At 40.3% G+C, this 23,252-nt stretch overlaps 2 protein-coding genes across 14 annotated transcripts in view; one reads left to right on the top strand and one right to left on the bottom strand.

Moving 5' to 3' along the window:
• Positions 1-23,252, top strand: part of BSX (brain specific homeobox) — a 180,427-nt gene that overhangs the window by 76,663 nt on the left and 80,512 nt on the right. The window lies entirely within an intron of this gene.
• Positions 1-23,252, bottom strand: part of JHY (junctional cadherin complex regulator) — an 80,804-nt gene that overhangs the window by 54,982 nt on the left and 2,570 nt on the right. The window contains exon 2 of the mRNA XM_086339684.1: positions 22,812-23,230. Coding sequence (XP_086195810.1) covers positions 22,812-23,137 — 326 coding nt within the window. The 5' untranslated portion in view covers positions 23,138-23,230. The remainder of the gene's footprint in view (positions 1-22,811; positions 23,231-23,252) is intronic.

Raw genomic sequence — 23,252 nt, 5'->3', positions numbered from 1 at the left:
TTTATATTTTTTAAAAAAGCCCAACAGTAGTAAATTAGTATTTAAACATGCAGAAAAGCTGTTTTCTTTGGACCAAACAAGTGAATGACTTTAGGGCTTATTTTGTGCTGCATCAAGTATAAGGTTCAGCAATGGTTGTTTAGATGGGGAAGAAAAGATGAAAGTACATCTTCAAGTAAATAAAGATAGAAAGTATTTTTTTAAATGAAGAAATGTGCCATTTTCCCCATATCTATGATATATTCAAAGGAAAATGTGAGTTTAACTCTCCTCATTCATTCATTCACTTGATTCAACAGAATTTAACCTTCCTCATGCATTTGCTTGTTCAGTGATTCTATAGATGTTTACTGAGCATGTACTGAGTTAGGGGGAGGTGGTGCTAGTGGTCAAGAACACGCCTGTCAATGCAGGAGATGTTCGATCCCTGGGTCGGTAAGATCCTCTGGAATAGGAAATGACAAGTCACTTTAGTATTCTTGCCTGGAAAATTCCATGGACAGAGGAGCCTGGTGGTCTATAGTCCATGGGTTTACAAAGAGTCGGACACGACTGCACATCCCCACACAAGTTAGGGGGAGATGATGGTGAGCTCAGTTGGGGATACAGACCAGGAGATGAGCGATTTACAACTGGAGTCATGAGTGCACCGAGCAGGAGAACAGGGCCAATCAGGACTCAGGAGGGACATCCAGTCCCATCTTGGGAGAAAGGGGAGCTTTCTGAAGGCATTGATGGCTTAGCTGATACCGAAGGCTAAGAAGGGCAGAGAGTCTAAGCCAGGCTGAGGAAACAACTTGTAAAAAGGAACAGAGGGGTGAGAGAACATGGGGCTTTCAAAGGACAAATTTTGCATGGATAAAGTGGAGGGTAGGAGTGGGGATGGTTGAGGAGTGAAGGTCAGGGTTAAGCCGAGGTGAGATTTTGCAGGGCTTTGTAAATTCCATGAAGGGTATGGCTTAACTCCATTAACTTGAAAGTTTGGATTTAATTTAGCAAAATCACTCAATTAGAGAACAAGGTAAGACAGATATATTTGGATAGGCACAGTGATGTGGTGTTCAAAGGGCTTATCTACGGCTTATGTATGGTTTTGGGGGGAAAGTTTTAGAACAGGTAGCCTTCTTCTTTGCGCTGTTTAAAGCAGGGCTTGGCAACCTTAAAAGTGATACATCTGGGCCTCTCTGGTGGCTCAGTGGTAATCAGCCTGCCAATGCAGGAGATATGGGTTCAGTCTCTAGTCCAGGAAGATCCCACATGCTGTGGAGCAACTCAGCCCATGACCACAACTGCTGAGCCTGTGCTCTAGAGCCTGGACGCAGCAACTCCTGAGCCCATGGGCTGCAACCACTGAGGCACGTGAGCCTAGAGCGTGTGCTACACAACCAGAGGAGCCACTGCAAATAGACGCATAAGCACCGCAACTAGAGCATGTCCCTGCTATCCACAACTAGAGAAAAGCCCGAGCAGCAATGACGACACAAAAATAAATTAAAAGACAAATTCTTTTAAAGTGACACATCTTATTGGGGCCCACCGCCCCACTGCTTTCCTAGGGTGGGTTGTAGAGTGCTGGCTTTGGGAAGATAGAACATATTATGGTGTGCTGATCTAATGCTAATGCTAAGTCGCTTCAGTCGTGTCCGACTCTGTGTGACCCCATAGACGGCAGCCTACCAGGCTCCCCCGTCCCTGGGATTCTCAGGCAAGAACACTGGAGTGGGTTGCCATTTCCTTCTCCAATGCATGAAAGTGAAAAGTGAAAGTGAAGTCGCTCAGTCATGTCCGAATCTGAGCGACCCCATGGACTGCAGCCTACCAGGTCGCTCCGTCCATGGGATTTGCCAGGCAAGAGTACTGGAGTGGGGTGCCATTGCCTTCTCCAGGTGTGCTGATCTAGGGAATGCTTATAATGAATCTCCATTTTTAACCTCAGAGCAACCCTATGGGGAGGTGTCACCATTATGCCCGTTTAATAGATGAAGAAACTGAGGTTTGGAGAGTGAGGATCAGATTGCTAAGTCACTTCAGTCATGTCCGACTCTGTGCGACCCCATAGACGGCAGCCCACCAGACTCCCCCGTCCCTGGGATTCTCCAGGCAAGAACACTGGAGTGCGTTGCCATTTCCTTCTCCAATGCATGAAAGTGAAAAGTGAAAGTGAAGTCGCTCAGTCGTGTCCGACTCCCAGCGACTCCATAGACAGCAGCCCACCAGGCTCCTCCGTCCATGGGATTTTCCAGGCAAGAGTACTGGAGTGGGGTGCCATTGCCTTCTGCGATCAGATTGCCTGCACTGAATTCCTCGTACTGCCAGTTACCGTGGGAGTGTGGGCAAGTTATTGTACTTCTCTGTGCTTCAGTTTCCTCATCAATAAAATGAGGATGCGAATAGTACCTACCTAAAAAAAGATAATGGTACCTACTTCATAGTCATTGAGAGTATTAAGCACATTTGTATACATATATATGCTGAGAACTATGTTCTTTTTTAAAATATAATTTTCTTATTTTCTGTGTTTGCTTTCTAAAAAATATTTATTTGGTTGTGTTGGGTCATAGTTGTGGCACACGGGATCTTCGCTGTGGCACGCGGGCTTTTCTCTAGTTGTGGCCTGAGGGCTTAGTTGCCCTGCAGCACGTGGGGTCTTAGTTCTTTGACTAGGGATCAAACCTGCATCCCTGCATTGCAAGGCCGATTCTAGTCACTGGACCGCTGGGGCAGTCCCTGGAACTATGTTCTTGGCACAAAGTAAGGAGGGTCCCAGGAAGGGTCTGCTCTGAAAGCGTGTGCCGACAAGCTCCATCACCGTGTCTGTGGCTGTGTGTTGTGTTCTGTCACATGACACGGCACTGGTGTGTCCTGTGCTTCCTGCTGATTGGATCTCAAGGGCTTCTTTTCTCCCTAAGGCCCAAGTTATTTCCAGGACACAGCATTGTCTCATGATGCACTAAGTGGCACCTTAGTGGCCTGAAAGCGTGAATACACTATCTTAGAAAAAAAAAATTTTCCTAAGAACTAGGCATCATGGAGACTCTGTTTCAACTGTGATTTAGGAAAATGGGATTAAGAAATGTCTGTGTTTCCACATGATGAGAAATTTTAGGCACTGCTGAGAGATGATGAGGAAGATGAAACCGGGAGATTTCAATTATTTTAGACTTTCAGAAGGAGATATAATTTCTAGCCTCAACAAATTGCCATCAGACACTGCCCACAGAAGTAGCATCACACACCCTGGAAAAAACAGGTGTTTTGAGTGAAACCTGGAAAATTCAGAAGGTTTTGAAACAAATCAGACACACTGAGTTGCTCTGGCTGTGAAAGATATTTTTGGACCAATCGTTTGAAGAGACACTCTAGTAAGGTGTATTTACAAGATTAGAATCAGAAAATTTGGCTCTTCTAAGAGCTTTAATTACACTGTACCGCGTACACCTACAATGACTATCTTAAAACACGCCCCTTTCTCTTCCTTTTGATGGAAACCATATGTAGGGACAAATGGGAGGTTATGTTTTGCAAACTCAGGAGCGTGAAAAGCTGTAATACTTCACGGAAACAAATCTAATGCTTGAAACAGAACATGATACTAAAGAACCCCATTGTTCTGAGCTTGTGTGCTGAGATGCTCCTTTGTATTGTGTGGTCCAGGTCAACACACTGGGAACACAATGAGTGTGAAGTGCTCCTTCATCGGTAATCATGTGCACGCAAAACATACACCTTGTTTTCTCCCCAGCGGATAGGGAGGTTAGACAATGAGTACACAATGCCTTTGTTGCCATTCAGACAACAGATGCCAGGTCTGCCCTTCAGATGCCCAGGTTAGAGACGGATGCAGAGAGGAAGGGGAGGGTGGTCTCCTAGGCATATGCCATCCTATTTGCTGTCTCTAATGGACCACATTCGAGCACTGACTGTGACAACTTCAGTCCAAATAAAATCAAATCTCCATTTGACAAACAGCTTCGTGTTCAGTTTAGTATTCAATCAAAAAATTACTAAAATTAGAGCATGTTTCTAGTACAATTAACATCCTTTGCACTCATAATAAAATATTCAATAACTGGCCATTTTGCCTGTCAAGGAGGTGAATAAAAGCATTGCTATTAATCATTTAGCAGTTATTTCTTTGCCACTTTATTTTAAGTAGGCAGTTAAATTGAAACTGCACATGTTATTATTGATTTAGGTTTAATTTAATCCTTTTAAACAGAACAATTATTCCCAATTTATATGCCATTAAATCTTTTATGGATATGAACAGCAAATTCAATTTCTGTTTAAGTGTACAGTTTTTAATGCTTCTTTAAGGAGCAATAAAACTGACAATTGCTTCCAAGGATTTCTGAATTCTGTGCTCATCTTAATCTTTTTATCAACAGCTTTTAAGTAAATAAAATGAAATAAATCCAAAGGATCAAAAAAATCACTTTTGTAAGTACAAAACAAAAAGGTTCCACAAGTATATTGAAATCCTTTGGGAAGGCTATTTACAACCCAGAAAATTTCATCTAATGCAGGAATTTATTCTGCTAAAAAAAATTAAACATTTTAATAGGAGAAAAGTAGTTTAATGAACCAAAGGCCAAAGACTATCCACAAATGAAGGGCTTGGATTGTTATGTTATCTGGTGAATTTTGTTGACTGCAGTCATACAGTTTGGATAATTCCAACCAAAATCTCCCTTTTTTGACAACAGCTTTTGGCTGCAAAATAACCAAGTATTTGCACCAGGTTCTTATTAGTACCAGTGTTGATTCATGGACAATCTCTGAGTTAAAATAAATTATCTTAAGAGGGCATGCTAGTAATTGCAATGTGAAATTCCAGTACCTCGTTTCCATTAAGATTATCTTATGTGAAACAAAGGCTGCATCCTCACAAGGGAAATGCTGATGACACAGAACATATTCAGAAACAGAATTCCTTCCCCTCCTTCAGTGAGAGTGTACAATGCTCCTGCCAGACATTTTCTGTGGAAAGCTCGGGAGTTCTTTTCATTCTCCAGAAACAGTGGCTAAAAGGCAGAGACCCAGACTGACAGCACTTCCAGGTGCTAGTTTCTTGGACTTTTTTCTTTTAAGATTTTTTTTTTTTTTTGATGTGGACCATTTTTAAGAAAATCCACTCCAGTATTCTTGCCTGGAAAATTCCATGGACAGAGGAGCCTGGTGGGCTACAGTCCATGGGATTGCAGAGAGTCATACAATTGAGCACACACATACCATTTTAAAAGTCTAGATTGAATTTGTTACAATATTGTTTCTGTTTCATATATATATATATATATATTTTTTTTTTTTTTGCCAAGAGGCATGTAGGATCTTAGCTCCCTGACCAGAGATGGAACCCGCATCCCTTGCATTGGAAAGCAAGATATTAACCACTGGACCACCAGGGAGGTCCTCTCTTGTATTTTAACTGCCAGATACCAATGGCATTGGAATTGCAAGGTAGCTGTGATGTCATGGGAAGAGCCCTGGAGAGGTCTTGACACCTGAGCCCTAATCCAGATTTTGCCACTGAGCAGTTACGTGAACTTGCGTAAGTTTCTTATCCACTCTAGGCCTCAGGTTCCACCTTTTATTAATACAGTAAGGGATAGGCTGATCTTTAAAAGACCAAACAGCTCTAAGAATCCACCATTTTAAAAACTGAATTGGGCCTATCATGGGAAACTCACCAATGTATATAGGGGTTGGGGAAAATTTTTAAATTCAATACATTAAAAAATTAGTAACCAAAGATTTCCACATTACCAAATTTGTCAGGGAGTAGAAACAGATGAATACAGTGAAGGTTGTCAATTAAACTTATCTGCTCAGTTACTTGGTTACAGTCTTCCTCTTGATAGACTGGCAGGACTGTAGGTGATATAAATTCAATAACACATTGTGAGGTTTCGAACTCACTGTTTATTTACTTATTTTAACACAGTAATGCATCCCCATTTGGAAATAAGCTGGAAAGGAACTCATGGTCCTCTCTGAGGGCAATAAAACCCCAGGAGTCACGATAGCATTAGCATTTCTGGCGGGGACTGTGCCTCTAATAGACACAATTCATGCCCACGCACACACTTCACTTCCTCCTCTGACTGCTCGTCTGTCATGATGGCACAATGCCTGCTCTGAGGAGCGCATCAGGGTTTGACAGCTGCATAGTTTGTGAGCAAGTCAACATAAGACAGCAGTGACCAATACCTATGACACCAGGTCACTTCTTTGATATGATGATACCCATGTGATCAGAAATAAATAACCAACATGCTAGTAGCTATCACCAAATACTGTGTGAACCCCATAGGATTGGGTATATGTGCATGCATGCTCAGTCATGTCTGACTCTTTGCAACACTATGGACTGTAGCCTGCCTGGCTCCTCTGTGGATGGGATTTCCCAGGCAAGAATACTGGAGTGGGTTGCCAATTCCTTCTCCGGGAGGATCTTCCCCACTCAGGGATCAAACCTGTGTCTCTTGCATCTCCTGCACTGGCAGGCAGATTCTTTACCACTGAGCCACCTGGGAAGCCCTTGGGTATAGAATAGAATGCATTTGAAGAGGCTGGCCAACCAATGACCTTAAATGGAAAATCTCATCAAGACAACATAAATTAACATGGATGAATGTTGCTAGAAACCAACAGGAATGAAAGTTGATGCCTGGAAGCTCTCAGAATGTTCTTGATAAAACTAGAATATTACACCTAGCCTCAAGTTTCTTTACGCTCCCAATCAGAGGGGGAAAAATAAATCTCTATGACACTTATGAGAGGAAGTAATCTCTCATCAGCTCAAATATATCTTATGTGTGAAATTGGAGGGGGAAGTTAAAATTCTGAGTTTGGGTTTTTACTAAGTCTCTCTATGTACTTTTGGTTTTGCTTATCCCATACTAATATTTAAGTCCTAAAAATCACCATTCAGTACTTCACTTGATTCTTGTATTGTTAATTGGAGACAACATACAGTCATCCCTGGTATATATGAGGACATGCTGAGAATACCAAATTCTGTGGATGCTCAAGTGGCAGGACCCACCCTCTGTATCCACAGTACCACATCCAGTAATTCAACCAGCTGTGGGCTTTGTACTACTGTAGTACTATTTATTAACAAAAAATCCTCATTCGAGTGAACCCATTCAGTTCACATTCATTTTGTTCAAGGATCAACTGTATACACACACACACACTACATATTTATATATAAATACTACATATTTCATATATATATATATGTGAGAGCTTTTGAGAGGAAAAATTATATACTACCACAAAAATGCAGATGATTATTCCTGAGTCCTTTTCTTACTTTCAGTCAATTCTAAATATTCAAGTTAACTAAGAATACTTTCCCGCACCTGTCTTCCACCAAGTACTTTCTGGCACAAGGTGGTCTTTTAGACAGAATGGGGAATATTTGGTGAGGGCTCTGCTTCCCAGGTGATGAGAGAACCTTCACTGAAGGAAAACATTCTGTTTTCCAGGAGAGTTGCTGGGGAATATAGGCTACTGTGATTCTGTTCATATGGACCCTCAATGGATGTGAATCTGAGCAAGCTCTGGGAGGTGGTGAAGGACAGGGAAGCCTGGTGTGCTGCAGTCCATGGGGTCACAAACAGTTGGACATGACTGAGTGACTGAACAACAACAAATGATCCTCCTGCCCAAAAGTAAAATACCATTAATATTTATTGTGTTCTGAGGACACAGGATCCGTTATAGATTTGTATTGCTCAACTAAAATTTATCACTGTACATGCATATTTAATCTGGCCTCAGTTCGGTCCATACTGAAGCTGTTACAGCTTTAATTTCTGATAGAGAGCAAAACTGAGTTCTTGACTAGATCAGTCCTTGATCACCTATCCAGATACATACAAGTGGAGACACAGACTTTGGAGTTGGAAGACAGTTCATTTAGCTCAATTTCTGGCTCGGCCACTTAGTAGCTACATACACCTAACAAAACTTTCAGAGCCTTGGTTCCCCATTTGCAAAATTTGTCTAACAGCCTCTTGTTGTGATAAATGAGATAGTATATATCAAGCAAATGGTCCTCCAAATAGTAGCTAATTATATTGAGGTATTTTTGTAAATAAAACCTTATCAAACACATATACCAGTTACTGTATTGCTGCTTTCTGATTTTTTTTTTTTATCATATGAGGTTTCAGAGGGCCACAGGGCTGAAGAGGTTATTTCTAATGCTCTAGGAATTACATTGATCTCCTTTTCCCTGAGTGCCGAGTGTCATAAGGCTAGTTCTGGAGTGGGGTTTAAGGATTATCACGTGAAGATCCTCTTTCTACTCTTGATTCATTCACTGCAGTCAATGCTGCTCCAATTTCTATTAAGTAAAAGGTTTTTCTAATCCATATACATTGAGCTGAGGCTTGGCTTTGCTGAGGTACAAGGGAGTAATTGCTTTGAGGAGGTTCTAGTAACATCAAAACACAAGAGTAGAGCTCAAGTGACTTGGCAGGCAGCTTTTAAAATGGTTGCCCATAAAAGCAAGAAGAAAGAGATTTTTCTTGGTTTTAAGGCAAGGCTTTGACTAATTATTTTGAACTACAGTTCCCAGAATGCCATCTACCTGCCAGAAATGAAAGCACTCTTGAATTTCATATTGAGAGCCTGTGATCAATTTGTCTGTTTCTTGACTCATAAACTACTCAGATACAAGCAACGATACACCTAGGAAAAGTTTCCAAGATGAACAGAGAAAGGGGCCAGTAAGGAAATGCTCAACGGGATGACATTTTTTTAAGGCTTTTAAAAACATTTTTATTTGGCTATGCTGGGGCCTTAGTTGCAGGATCTCTCAGTTGCGGCATGTTGGCTGTAGTTCCCTGATCAGGGGTTGAACCTGGGCCCCCTGCATTGGAGTGCAAAATCTTAGCCACTGGACTATCAGGGAAGTCCCTGGATGATATTCTTGAGGCACTACTTGACTAAATGCTTTGGTTGTGTTTTCCTTTGTAGTGGAGAACTGGTTCTCCAGTCAATGTATGAAGCATTGCACAGCCAAACAACTACCAGGGCCATAACCCACTCTAATCCTGGGGATTATAGTCTTTCATTAATGTTTCCAAGACAAATCAGTCTAAGGAAAATACCACCATTTTAGGATCTGTGAATCAGAAGACCAAGGCCCTAACCATGCTTTTGACTTTATATTATTCTTTATTTAAAAATACATTGATGTTTTTGGGGCTCCCTTGGAGTATAAAAGTGTCACATTCTTCCGGCTACTATGGATTTGTGAAATTGTTACTTTTCTTCTTACTCTTTAGTGGTGACTGTCTCTTCCTCCAGTGCTCTGAAAAAAATAGAGAACCAATGGCTCTTCTAAGGGGATCCTGTGTAGTGAAATCGATCACTGGATTGAAAATTGAGAGCTGGGTGCCCATTTCATCTCTTCCACTAAATTACTTTGTGACACAGGAGATCAAGCTCTGAGCCTTTACAGTGGGAATACTGACTCCAAGACTCTAGACTACCAGAGAACTAACCCTCAGTCAGTTCAGTCACTCAGTCGTGTCCGACTTTTTGCGACACCATGAATCGCAGCACGCCAGCCCTCCCTGTCCATCACCAACTCCTGGAGTTCACCCAGACTCATGTCCATTGAGTCGGTGATGCCATCCAACCATTTCATCCTCTGACGTCCCCTTCTCCTCCTGCCCCCAGTCCCTCCCAGCATCAGAGTCTTTTCCAATGAGTCAACTCTTCGCATGAGGCGGCCAAAGTACTGGAGTTTCAGCTTCAGCATCATTCCCTCCAAAGAAATCCCAGGGCTGATCTCCTTCAGAATGGACTGGCTGGATCTCCTTGCAGTCCAAGGGACTCTCAAGAGTCTTCTCCAACACCACAGTTCAAAAGCATCAATTCTTTGGCGCTCAGCTTTCCTCACAGTCCGACTCTCACATCCAGACATGACCACTGGAAAAACCATAGCCTTGACTAGACGGACCTTTGCTGGCAAAGTAATCTCTCTCCTTTTCAATATGCTATCTAGGTTGGTCATAACTTTCCTTCCAAGGAGTAAGCGCCCTTTAATTTCAAGGCTGCAGTCACCATCTGCAGTGATTTTGGAGCCCAAAAAAATAAAGTCTGACACTGTTTCCACTGTTTCCCCATCTATTTCCCATGAAGTGATGGGACCAGATGCCATGATCTTCATTTTCTGAATGTTGAGCTTTAAGCCAACTTTTTCACTCTCCTCTTTCACTTTCATCAAGAGGCTTTTGAGTTCCTCTTCACTTTCTGCCATAAGGGTGGTGTCATCTGCATATCTGAGGTCATTGATATTTCTCTCGGCAATCTTGATTCCAGCTTCTGTTTCTTCCAGCCCAGCGTTTCTCATGATGTACTCTGCATAGAAGTTAAATAAGCAGTGTAACAATATACAGCCTTGACGTACTCCTTTTCCTATTTGGAACCAGTCTGTTGTTCCATGTCCAGTTCTAACTGTTGCTTCCTGACCTGCATATAGGTTTCTCAAGAGACAGGTCAGGTGGTCTGGTATTCCCATCTCTTTCAGAATTTTCCACAGTTTATTGTGATCCACACAGTCAAAGGCTTTGGCATAGACAATAAAGCAGAAATAGGTGTTTTTCTGGACTCTCTTGCTTTTTCCATGATTCAGCAGATGTTGGCAATTTGATCTCTGGTTCCTCTGCCTTTTCTAAAACCAGCTTGAACATCTGGAAGTTCACGGTTCATGTATTGCTGAACCTGGCTTGAAGAATTTTGAGCATTACTTTACTAGCGTGTGAGATGAGTGCAATTGTGCAGTAGTTTGAGCATTCTTTGGCATTGCCTTTCTTTGGGATTGGAATGAAAACTTACCTTTTCTAGTCCTGTGGCCAGTGCTGAGTTTTCCAAATTTGCTGGCATATTGAGTGCAGCACTTCACAGCATCATCTTTCAGGATTTGAAATAGCTCACCTGGAATTCCATCACCTCCACTAGCTTTGTTCGTAGTGATGCTTTCTAAGGCCCACTTGACTTCACATTCCAGGATGTCTGGCTCTAGGTGAGTGATCACACCATCGTGATTATCTTGGTCATGAAGATCTTTTTGTACAGTTCTTCTGTGTATTCTTGCCACCTCTTCTTAATATCTTCTGCTTCTGTTAGGTCCATACCATTTCTGTCCTTTACAGAGCCCATCTTTGCATGAAGTGTTCCCTTGGTATCCCTAATTTTCTTGAAGAGGTCTCTAGTCTTTCCCATTCTATTGTTTTCCTCTGTTTATTTGCATTGATTGCTGAGGAAGGCTTTCTTATCTCTCCTTGCTATTCTTTGGAACCTTGCATTCAGATGCTTATATCTTTCCTTTTCTCCTTTGCTTTTTGCTTCTCTTCTTTTCACAGTTATTTGTAAGGCCTCCTCAGACAGCCATTTTGCTTTTTTGCATTTCTTTTCCATGGGGATGGTCTTGATCCCTGTCTCCTGTACAATGTACAAACCTCCGTCCATAGTTCATCAGGCAATCTATCTATCAGATCTAGTCCCTTAAATCTATTTCTCACTTCCACTGTATAATCATAAGGGATTTGATTTAGGTCATACCTGAATGGTCTAGTGGTTTTCCCTACTTTCTTCAATTTAAGTCTTAATTTGGCAATAAGGAGTTCATGATCTGAGCCACAGTCAGCACCCGGTCTTGTTTTTGTTGACTGTGTAGAGCTTCTCCATCTTTGGCTGCAAAGAATATAATCAATCTGATTTCAGTGTTGACCATCTGGTAATGTCCATGTGTAGAGTCTTCTCTTGTGTTGTTGGAAGAGGGTGTTTGTTATGACCAGTGCATTTTCTTGGCAAAACTCTATTAGTCTTTGCCCTGCTTCATTCCATATTCCAAGGCCAAATTTTCCTGTTACTCCAGGTATTTCTTGACTTCCTATTTTTGCATTCTAGTCCCCTATAATGAAAAGGACATCTTTTTTGGGTGTTAGTTCTAAAGGGTCTTGTAGGTCTTCATAGAACCGTTCAGCTTCTTCAGCCTTACTGGTTGGGACATAGACTTGGATTACTGTGATATTGAATGGTTTGCCTTGGAAACAAACAGAGATCATTCTTTTGTTTTTGAGATTGCATCCAAGTACTTCATTTCGGACTCTTTTGTTGACCATGATGGCTGTTCCATTTCTCCTAAGGGATTCCTGCCCGCAATAGTAGATATAATGGTCACCTGAGTTAAATTCACCCATTCCAGTCCATTTTAGGTTGCTTATTCCTAGAATGTCGATGTTCACTCTTGCCATCTCTTGTTTGACCACTTCCAATTTGCCTTGATTCATGGACCTGACATTCCAGGTTCCTATGCTATGAGAACTCACACAAAGGAAACCGCTTGAATACAAGACCTGGCATCACTCAACCACCAGTAGCACCCTGTGCAGGGCGCCTCATCTAAACAACAAACAAAACAAAAATACCTACTCAGTCAGCAGACAGGATTACCACCTCACTCAGCCTTGCCCATCAGAGGAAAAACAAACAAACAAACAAAAACAGCACAAATCTCACCCTATATGAAGCTTGCACAAACCACTGGAGCAACCTTAGGAGGGCAGAAATCAAAAGGAAGAAAGAATTCAACCTTGAACCCCGGGAAAAGGAGACCTCAAACACAATAAGTTTAAAAAAAAAATAATGAAAAGGTAGAGAAATACTACACAAATGAAGAAACAAACTGGAAATACAGAAGTCCAAATAAATGAAGAGGGAATAGGCAAACTACCTGAAAAAGAATTCAGAATAATGATAGTAAAGATGGTCAAAAACCTTGAAAACAAAATGGAGAAAATGCAAGAATCAATTAACAAGGACCTAGAAGAATTAAAGAATAAACATACAGAGACAAACAACACAATTACTGAAATCAAAAATACTCTGGAAGGAATCACTAGCAGAATATCTGAAGCAGAAGAATGAATCAGTGAGCTGGAAGATAAAATGGTAGAAATAACTTCTGAAGAGCAGAATAAAGTAAAAAGAATGAAAAGAACTGAGGACAGTCTCAGAGACCTCTGGGACAATATCAAACGCACCAGCATTCAAATTATAGGGGTCCCAGGAAAAAAAGAGTATGAGAAAGTTTTTGAAGAGATTATAGTTGAAAATTTCCCCAATATGGAAAAGGAAATAGTCAGTCAAGTCTAAGAGGCACAAAGAGTCCCATACAGGATAAACCCAAGAAGAAACACCAAGACACATACTAATTAAACTAATAAAGACTAAACACAAAGAAAGAATATTAAAAGCAGCAAGGGAAAACCCCATACAAGGGAAACCCCATACGCTTAACAGCTGGTCTTTCAGCTCTTCAGGCCATAAGGGAATGGCAGGATATACTTAAAGTACTGAAAGGGAAAAATCTACAATCAAGATTACTGTACCCAGCAAGGATCTCATTCAAAATTGATGGAGAAATAAAAAGGTTTTCAGACAAGCAAAAGTTAAGAGAATTCAGTACCACCAAACCAGCTTTACAACAATGTTAAAAGGACTTGTATAGTTAAGAAATACAAGAGAAGAAAAAAGATCTACAAAATCAACCCCAAACAATTAAGAAAATGGCAATAGGAACATATATATCAATAATTACTTTAAATGTAAATGGATTAAATGCTCCAACCAAAAGACACATACTGGCTGAATGGATACAAAAATAAGACCCATATATATGCTGTCTACAAGAAACCCACTTCAGACCTCAAGACACATATAGGCTGAAAGTGAGAGGATGGAAAAATATATTCCATGAAAATGGTGAGGAAAAAAAAGCTGGAGTAGCAATTCTCATATCAGACAAAATAGACCTTAAAGAATATTACAAGAGATAAGGAAGGACACTACATAATGATCAAGGGATCAATCCAAGAGGAAGACATAACAATTGTAAATATCTGTGCACCCAACATAAGAGCACCTCAATACATAAGATAAACACTAACAGACATAAAAGGAGAAATTGACAGTAACACAATAATAGTAGGAGACTTTAACACCCCACTCACACCAATGGACAGATCATCAAACAGAAAATTAATAAGGAAACACAAGTCATAAATGATACATTAGATGAGAAGGATATCTTCCGGACATTCCATCTAAATGCAGAAGAATACATCTTCTCAAGTGTACATGGAACATTCTCCATGATAGACCACATCTTGGGTCACAAATCAGACCTCAGTAAATTTAAGAAAATTGAAATCATATCAAGGATCTTCTCCAACCACAATGGTATGAGACTATATATCAATTACAAGAAAAAAACTGTAAGAAACACAAAGACATGGAGATTAAACAACATGTTCCCAAATAACCAACAGGTTACTGAAGAAATCAAAAGGGAAATCAGAAAATTTCTAGAAACAAATGACAATGAAAACATGACAACTCAAAACCAACGGGATGCAGCAAAAGCAGTTCTAAGAGGGAAGTTTATAGCAATACAATCCTACCTCAAGAAACAAGAAAAACATTGAATAGACAACCTAACTTTACACTCAAAACAACTGAAAAAAGAAGGACAGAAAAACCCCAAAATTAGTAGAAGGAAAGAAATCATAAAGATCTGAGCAGAAATAGATGAAAAAGAAATGAAAGAAACAATAGTAAAGATTGATAAAACTAAAAGCTGGTTCTTTGAGAAGATAAACAAAATTGACAAGCCTTTATTTAGCCAGAGTCATCAAGAAAAAAACAGAAAAGAATCAAATCAACAAGATTAGAAATGAAGAAGGAGAGGTTACAATAGACAATGAAGAAATACAAAGGATTATAAGAGACTATTATGAACAACTCTATGGCAATAAAATGGATAACCTGAAAGAAATGAACGGATTCTTAGAAAAGTTCAATCTTCCAAGACTGAACCAGGAAGAAATAGAAATTATAAACAACCCAGTTATAAGGGCTGAAATTGAAGCTGTGATCAAAAATCTCCCCCAAAACAAAAGCCCAGGACCAGATGGCTTCACAGGAGAATTCTATCAAACACTTAGAGAAGAGCTAATGCCTATCCTTCTAGAACTCTTTCAAAAAATTGCAGAGGAAGAAATACTTCCAAACTCATTCTACGAGGCCACCATCACCCTGATAACAAAAACAGACAAAGACAACATAAAAAAAGAAAAATCTGTATGCAGGTCAGGAAGCAACAGTTAGAACTGGACATGGAACAACAGACTGGTTCCAAATAGGAAAAGGAGTACATCAAGGCTGTATATTGTCACACTGCTTATTTAACTTCTATGCAGAGTACATCATGAGAAACGCTGGGCTGGAAGAAGCACAAGCTGGAATCAAGATTGCCGGGAGAAATATCAATAACCTCAGATATGCAGATGACACCACCCTTATGGCAGAAAGTGAAGAGGAACTCAAAAGCCTCTTGATGAAAGTGAAAGAGGAGAGTGAAAAAGTTGGCTTAAAGCTCAACATTCAGAAAATGAAGATCGTGGCATCTGGTCCTATCACTTCATGGGAAATAGATGGGGAAACAGTGGAAACAGTGTCAGACTTTATTTTTTTGGGCTCCAAAATCACTGCAGATGGTGACTGTAGCCATGAAATTAAAAGACACTTACTCCTTGGAAGGAAAGTTATGACCAACCTAGATAGCGTATTCAAAAGCAGAGAGATTACTTTGCCAGCAAAGGTCCGTCTAGTCAAGGCTATGGTTTTTCCTGCGGTCATGTCTGGATGTGAGAGTTGGACTGTGAAGAAGGCTGAGTGCCGAAGAATTGATGCTTTTGAACTGTGGTGTTGGGGAAGACTCTTGAGAGTCCCTTGGACTGCAAGGAGATCCAGCCAGTCCATTCTGAAGGAGATCAGCCCTGGGATTTCTTTGGAGGGAATGATGCTGAAGCTGAAACTCCAGTACTTTGGCCGCCTCATGCGAAGAGTTGACTCATTGGAAAAGACTCTGATGCTGGGAGGGACTGGGGGCAGGAGGAGAAGGGGACGTCAGAGGATGAGATGGCTGGATGGCATCACTGACTCGATGGACGTGAGTCTGTGTGAACTCCAGGAGTTGGTGATGGACAGGGAGGCCTGGCGTGCTGCGATTCACGGGGTCGCAAAGAGTCGGACACGACTGAGCAACTGAACTGAACAGGCCAATATCACTGATGAACATAGATGCAAAAATCCTCAACAAAAATTTTAGCAAACAGAATTCAGCAACACATCAAAAAGCTCATACACCATGAATAAGTTGGATTTATTCCAGGAATGTAAGGATTCTTCAATATATGCAAGTCAACCATATTAACAAATTGAAAGAAAAACCATATGATCATCTCAATAGATGCAGAAAAAGCCTTTGACAAAATTCAGCACCCATTATGATTAAAACTCTTCAAAAAATGGGCATAGAAGGAACCTACCTCAAAATAGTAAAGGCCATGTATGATAAACCTTCAGCAAACATTATTCTCAATGGTGTAAATTGAACGCATTCCCCCTAAGATCAGGAACAAGACAAGGGTATACACTTTCACTGCTATTTTTCAACATAGTTCTGGAAGTCCTAGCTACAGCAGTCAGAGAAGAAAAGTAAAAGGAATCCAGATCGGAAAAGAAGTAAAGCTCTCACTGTTTGCAGGTGACATGATACTGTACATAGAAAACCCTAAAGATAGTTATCAGAAAATTACTAGAGCTAATCAGTGAATTTAGCAAAGTTGCAGGATACAAAATCAATACACAGAAATCACTTGCATTTCTATTTACTAACAATGAAAAATCAGAGAAATTAAGGAATCAATCCTATTCACCATTGCAACAGAAAGAATTAAATATCTAGGAATAGACTTACCTAAGGAGACAAAAGGACTGTATACAGAAAATTATAAGACACTGATGAAAAAAATCAAAGATGACATAAACAGATGGAGAGATATTCCATGTTCCTGGGTAGGAAGAATCAATATTGTGAAAACGAGTATCCTACCAAATCCAATCTACAGATTCAGTGCAATCCTTATCAAATTACCAATGACATTTTTCACAGAACTAGAACAAAATATTTCACAATTTATGGAAACACAAAAGACCCCAAATAGCCAAAGCAGTCTTGAGAAAGAAGCATTGAGCTGGAGGAATCAACCTTCCTGACTTCAGATTATACTACAAAGCTACAGTCATCAAGACAGTATGGTTCTGGTGCAAAAACAGAAATATAGACCAATGGAACAAGACAGAAAGCCCAGAAATAAACCCTTGCACCTATGGGTACCTTATTTTTGACAAAGGAGGCAAGAATATACAATGGGGCACAGATAGCCTCTTCAATAAATGGTTCTGGGAAAACTAGATAGCTACATGTAAAATAATGAAATTAGAACACTTCCTAACACCATACCCAAAGATGAACTCAAAATGGATTAAAGATCTAAATGTAAGACCATAAACTATAAAACTCTTAGAAGAAAACATAAGCAGAACATTTGATGACATAAATCTAAGCAAGATCCTCTATGACCCACCTCCTAGAGTAATGGAAATAAAAACAAAAGTAAACAAGTGGGATCTGATTAAATTTAAAAGCTTTTGCACAGCAAAGGAAACTATAAGCAAGGTGAAAAGACAACCCTCAGAATGGGAGAAAATAATAGCAAATGAAACAACTGACAAAGGATTAATTTCCAAAATATACAAGCAGCTCATACAACTCAATGCCAGAAAAACAACCTGATCAAAAAGTGGGGGAAAAGACCTAAATAGACATTTCTCCAAAGAAGACATACAGATGGCTAACAAACACATGAAAAGATGCTCAATATCGCTCATTATTAGAGAAATGCAAATCAAAACTACAATGAGATATCACCTCACACCAGTCTGAATGGCCATCATCAAAAAGTCTACAAACAATAAATGGTGGAGAGAGTGTGGAGAAAAGGGAATGCTCTTGCACTGTTGGTGGGAATGTAAATTGATACAGCCACTGTGGAAGACGGTATGGAGATTCCTTAAAAAACTAGGAATAAAACCACCATGTGACCCAGCAATCCCACCTCTAGGCATATACCCTGAGGAAACCAAAACTGAAACAGACACATGTATCCCATTGTTCATTGCAGAACCATTTACTGTAGCTAGAACATGGAAGCAACCTGGAAGCAACCTAGATGTCCATCGACAGATAAGTGGATAAAGAAGTTGTGGTACATATACACAATGGAATATTACTCGGCCATAAAAAGGAATGCATTTGAGTCAGTTCTGATAAGGTGGATGAACCTAGAACCTATTATACAGAGTGAAGTGAGTCAGAAAGATAAATATTGTATTCTAACGCATATATACATAATCTAGAAAAATGGTACCAGGGAATTTATTTATAGGGCAGCAATGGAGAACAGACTTAGAGAATAGACTTATGGACATGGGGAGAGGGGAGGAGAGGGTGAGATGTATGGAAAGAATAACATTACCATATGTAAAATAGATAGCCAATGGGAATTTGCTGTATGACTCAGGAAACTCAAACGGGCTCTATCCACCTAGAGGGGTGGGAGGGGGAGGGAGTTGGGAGGGAGGTTCAAAAGGGAGGGGATGTATGTATACCTGTGGCTGATTCATGTTGAGGTTTGACAGAAAACAACAAAATTCTGGTAAAGCAATTATCCTCCAATAAAGAAATAAATTTAAAAAATACATTGAATAGTATTTACATTGTCCTTGGGTAAAAAGCAAGGTTAAAGTCAGGTCTCTGAAAACTGTTCTAAGAGGAAAAACTCAACATAGGGGAAATGAGGTCACATAATGGATCCTTGCCTTGGTTTCTTCCTCGTAAAAGTACAGACAAGAATACCTATCCTTTCTGATGCCCTGTTTCTATAAATAAAACTACCATTTATTTCCTAGGAAACTATGACTCTCTTAGATTAGTGCTACAATAGAAACATGGTTTAAAGCATAGAGTCAGACTGCAGGAGTTTGCTGCTCTACCACGCCCCTGGTGAAATAAGTAACCAGCTTCTGTAAGCCTTATTTGCAGTCTCTAAGATGGGATCATGATAGTGTCCACCTGTTGGGGCTGCCAAAAGGATTAAATAAGATGATATATGTCAAGTGTCTGGCACAGGGATTGGGCTCAGGACAAGTATTCTGACAATGCTTTTGTTGTCAGAACCTTAAAGTAATCTTTGCCTTCTCTTGTTCTTTCCAACCCCAGTTCTAAATTGTCACCAAGTCCTAGCAATTCTTTATATACGTATGTCTCCACTCATTAGCTGTGAAGGAAATGAATTAAAACTTGCTATGAAGGAAATATACTCATATAAGAGTATGTATTGGTTGGAACTTCCCTGGTGGTCCAGTGGTTAAGACTCCACGCTTCCACCATGAGGGTCTTGTCCCTGATCAGGAAACTGAGATCCCACGGGCTGCGCGGCAAGGTCGGAAGAAAAGTATGCGTTGGTTATCTCTGAGGAGGAAGACGGGTGTGAGAAGAGGAACAAGGAAACTATCTTCAACATTTTGTTTTAAAAAATATATCTGAAATATGGCAGTAAGGGTGAGATGGTATTTTTCTCTGTACTTTTCTATGGGTTAGAATTTTTTCTTAATTAAAAACCTCAGGGAATTCCCTGGTGTTCCAGTGGTTAGGACTTGGCGCTTTCACTGCTGTGGCCCAGGTTCGATCCCCGGTTGGGGAACTAAGATCCTGCAGGCTGCACAGCATGGCCAAAGTAAATAAATAAACAAAGTATTAAAAAAAAAAAAAAAGAAACCCTCAACATCAGTAACAAAGCACTCTGATGTTAGGTGACTTCATCTCTGTCAGCTTCATTTTCCTGACCTGTAAAATGGGAATAGCAGCACTTTCTTGTGGGATTGCAATGAAGAATTGAGTGAAGTTACAATGGCCTTTCAAAAGAGATGATGTTACTATTACTGTTGTCATTATAATTACTACCATCTGGTGGTCTCTTTACTGTGTTTTTACCGTCTAATTCATAATGCACCAGCTTGCAGAATAATCTTCCTTGAATACTGCTTCATCTTATTGTCCTCCCCAAGAACCTATGTTTTTTCCTCTGGGTATATCCAACCCCGTTCAGTCAGGAGCGGAGAGCTGGTTAAAGCCTTCCTAAGCCTCTTGAACTCTGGTGTTGGAGAAGACTCTTGAGAGTCCCTTGGACCGCAAGGAGATCCAACCAGTCCATTCTGAAGGAGATCAGCCCTGGGATTTCTTTGGAAGGAAAGATGCTAAAGCTGAAACTCCAGTACTTTGGCCACCTCATGCGAAGAGTTGACTCATTGGAAAAGACTCTGATGCTGGGAGGGATTGGGGGCAGGAGGAGAAGGGGACGACAGAGGATGAGATGGCTGGATGGAATCACTGACTCAATGGACGTGAGTCTGAGTGAACTCTGGGAGTTGGTGATGGACAGGGAGGCCTGGTGTGCTGCGATTCATGGGGTCGCAAAGAGTCGGACATGACTGAGCAACTGAACTGAACTGAAGCCTCTTTTACCCCCTAACTCTGTGGCTGCACCTCAGTTATAGCATTTATCACTTGTCAGTAAGTCTCCTATATACGAATGAGTTCCATTCCAAGATGGTTAAGTCAGTTAAGATCAGTTAAGTCCAATATATTTGTAAGTCTAACAAAGCTACCCTCAGTACCCAACTAACAAAATTGCCTTTATAGCACTGTACTGTTAGAGTTTATAATATGTTCATATCTTTGAAAGTTCATGACTTGAAGGTTCGTATATAGGGGACTTACTCTACTCCAACAGCCCCTAAGAAGCAGACGAGCTTGATTCAACTTGGTATCTTCAGTGAAAGAGAAAGAAGGAAAGAAGAAAGGGGGGAAAGACATAGGGCTGGGCTCTCATTCTGGCTCCCATGAAAGCCTGTGCCAGGAGTGTACTCTTGGGAAACATCATTTGAGTTCTGTGTTCAATGTCATATCTGTGGCATGGGCTGGTGGTAACCACAAAGGCCCTTGTAAGCAGGCTCCTCCTCTAATTTCCCTACATTCAAAAAACATCCTCTGTCATCAAATGGGGCTCAATGGGCCACACACACTCATGTTAATTCTGTTCTTTTTTCCCAAAATCTTGCCTAGTTTCCAAAACCCTGCCTGCCCAAGTTCTAAGCCTTCCAATAAACTTTCCTCAATTTACTTTAGCTCTAAGTTAAAAAACATCTAACACAAAGAGGGTCCAGGAGGGAGGGGATATATGTATACATAGCTGATTCACTTTGTTGTACAGCAGAAACTAATACAACATGGTAAAGCAGCTATATTCCAACTCAAAAAAATAAAAGCAGTTTATACTGCACATTTATAAAAATTATTTCCTTAAACTTAAGAGAATAAGGTAAGGCATTATTTTCTACAATCCCATGCACTCTTATTAGTTGGCTAACAAAATTAAGCCCTACTTCTGACTTTATATCATTGCTCCTCCTCAACCCTTCAGCTTTGGTTTTATGGGGGGGGGGAAACATGGTAGAAGAGTGTTTGTTTTTTTTTTTTTAATCTAACACATACATAACTTATTAAGAGTCACTGTTTGAAGCACTATATATATATATATATATATGAAATGCACACACATACTGATTTTAGCCTTACAATAAACTGTGAGATAACTACTATTATTATCCCATTTTTACTGATGAGGAGCTGAGGCACAGAGAGTTTAAATGGGCTTGGCCAAGGTCACACAACTAGTCGGTGGCAGAATCTGAAACCACTTGGTCTGCTTCAGATGCTTTGTAACTCACCACCATCTCAAGATCCCTTTCTAATCAATGGCTTTGAACTTCAATACTGTAGTGTGTCACTTATATTTTCATTAAAACTGAATAATATTGCACTCATTTAATATCTTCTTAGATGTTTTGGTAGCTTCTAGCATAAAGTGAATACACCCTAAATACTAATGATTAAAGAAATTAAATCTCTGGGATTATATAAGCCCAGGAAGGTAGACCTCTCCTGGATCAGGTAGAGGTCTCAAGTTCCCCCCAACAATGTACTTCACTGACGTGATGGCAATCTTGTGAGAGAAGCAGGCTGGCTCATTTCACAGGAGAGAAAACATGAGCTGCAGAAGACTAAAAGGGACTTATTTCAAATTATACACTAAACACCATTGCCTCGACCCACTCAAGAACATCTGAGTCCACGATCATGGCACTTTTCTAGATTAGGCTTTCTGGGATTTCTCCAAGGTGAGGTCGTAGCACCTTGGAATATGGACAGGAAGTAAGGAGCACAAGAAATACAAATGTCCTTATCGTTAATAACTATTCTCATCAAAAATCTTGGCTCTAAGCTGTCCTTAACTTCTCGGAGATCTGTCTCACACACATCACAAAGGAGCTCGTTACAAGAGCCTGTTCAGAAACAGACTCATAGACTTAGAAAATGAACTTCTGGTTGCCAAAGGGGAAAGGTTGTTCAGGGGGAGGGATAAACGAAGAGTTTGCAATTAACATGTACACACTACTATAAATAAAACAGATAATAAACAGGGACCTACTGTATAGTATAGGGAGTTCTACTCAATATTCGGTAATACTGAAAAAAGAAAAGAATGGGACAAGAATGAAAAAAGAATTAGATATATGTATACCTATAACTGAATCACTTTGCATACCTGAAAGTAATACAACATTGTAAATCAATTGTATCCACTATAAAAAAAAAATCCCAAAACAAGAGCCTGTCCTTACTTTCACTTGGGACAGTACCAATAATTATGCATCTCAGAACCCACTGTTTCTTACACAAGCCAATTTCTTACCTGTTAATTGCAGCAGCATCTTGGGTGTGGAGGTTTTCCTTCTTGGCCCTCTGAGCTGCTTTTCTGCTTGCTTCCTCTTCCGTCTCACTCAAGTTCTCCTCCTCTAGGCTGTCAGGCTCCATGTCGTTGTCCTGAATTTGGTCTTCAAGGTCAGACTGGGACTTGATCTTTTGAGTGGGGCTTTCTGAGTCAGATTCCAAAGAGTCTTTTGAAATCAAATGTAAGTCTTCTTTCTTAAAAGATGGCTCTGTGGACTGGACCTTTAAGTTGGTGTGATGAACAGGAGATTGAATACACACCTTGGGAATGAATTTACTATGACTCATCTTGAGAAAAATACAAAAATGAACAGGGATTCTCTCTTGTGGATGGCAGCAGCTGGCTGGATATTTAAAGTTGTGGTTCACAAAAGCATTTGCCTAAAAAAATTATATTTATGTT

This window comes from Bos grunniens, chromosome 15, assembly GCF_055505025.1.
Source record: "Bos grunniens cultivar Pamir isolate PY7600 chromosome 15, Bosgru_T2T1.0, whole genome shotgun sequence".
In the NCBI taxonomy this organism is placed as follows: domain Eukaryota; kingdom Metazoa; phylum Chordata; class Mammalia; order Artiodactyla; family Bovidae; genus Bos; species Bos grunniens.
This window is presented reverse-complemented; position numbering and strand designations above follow the sequence as displayed.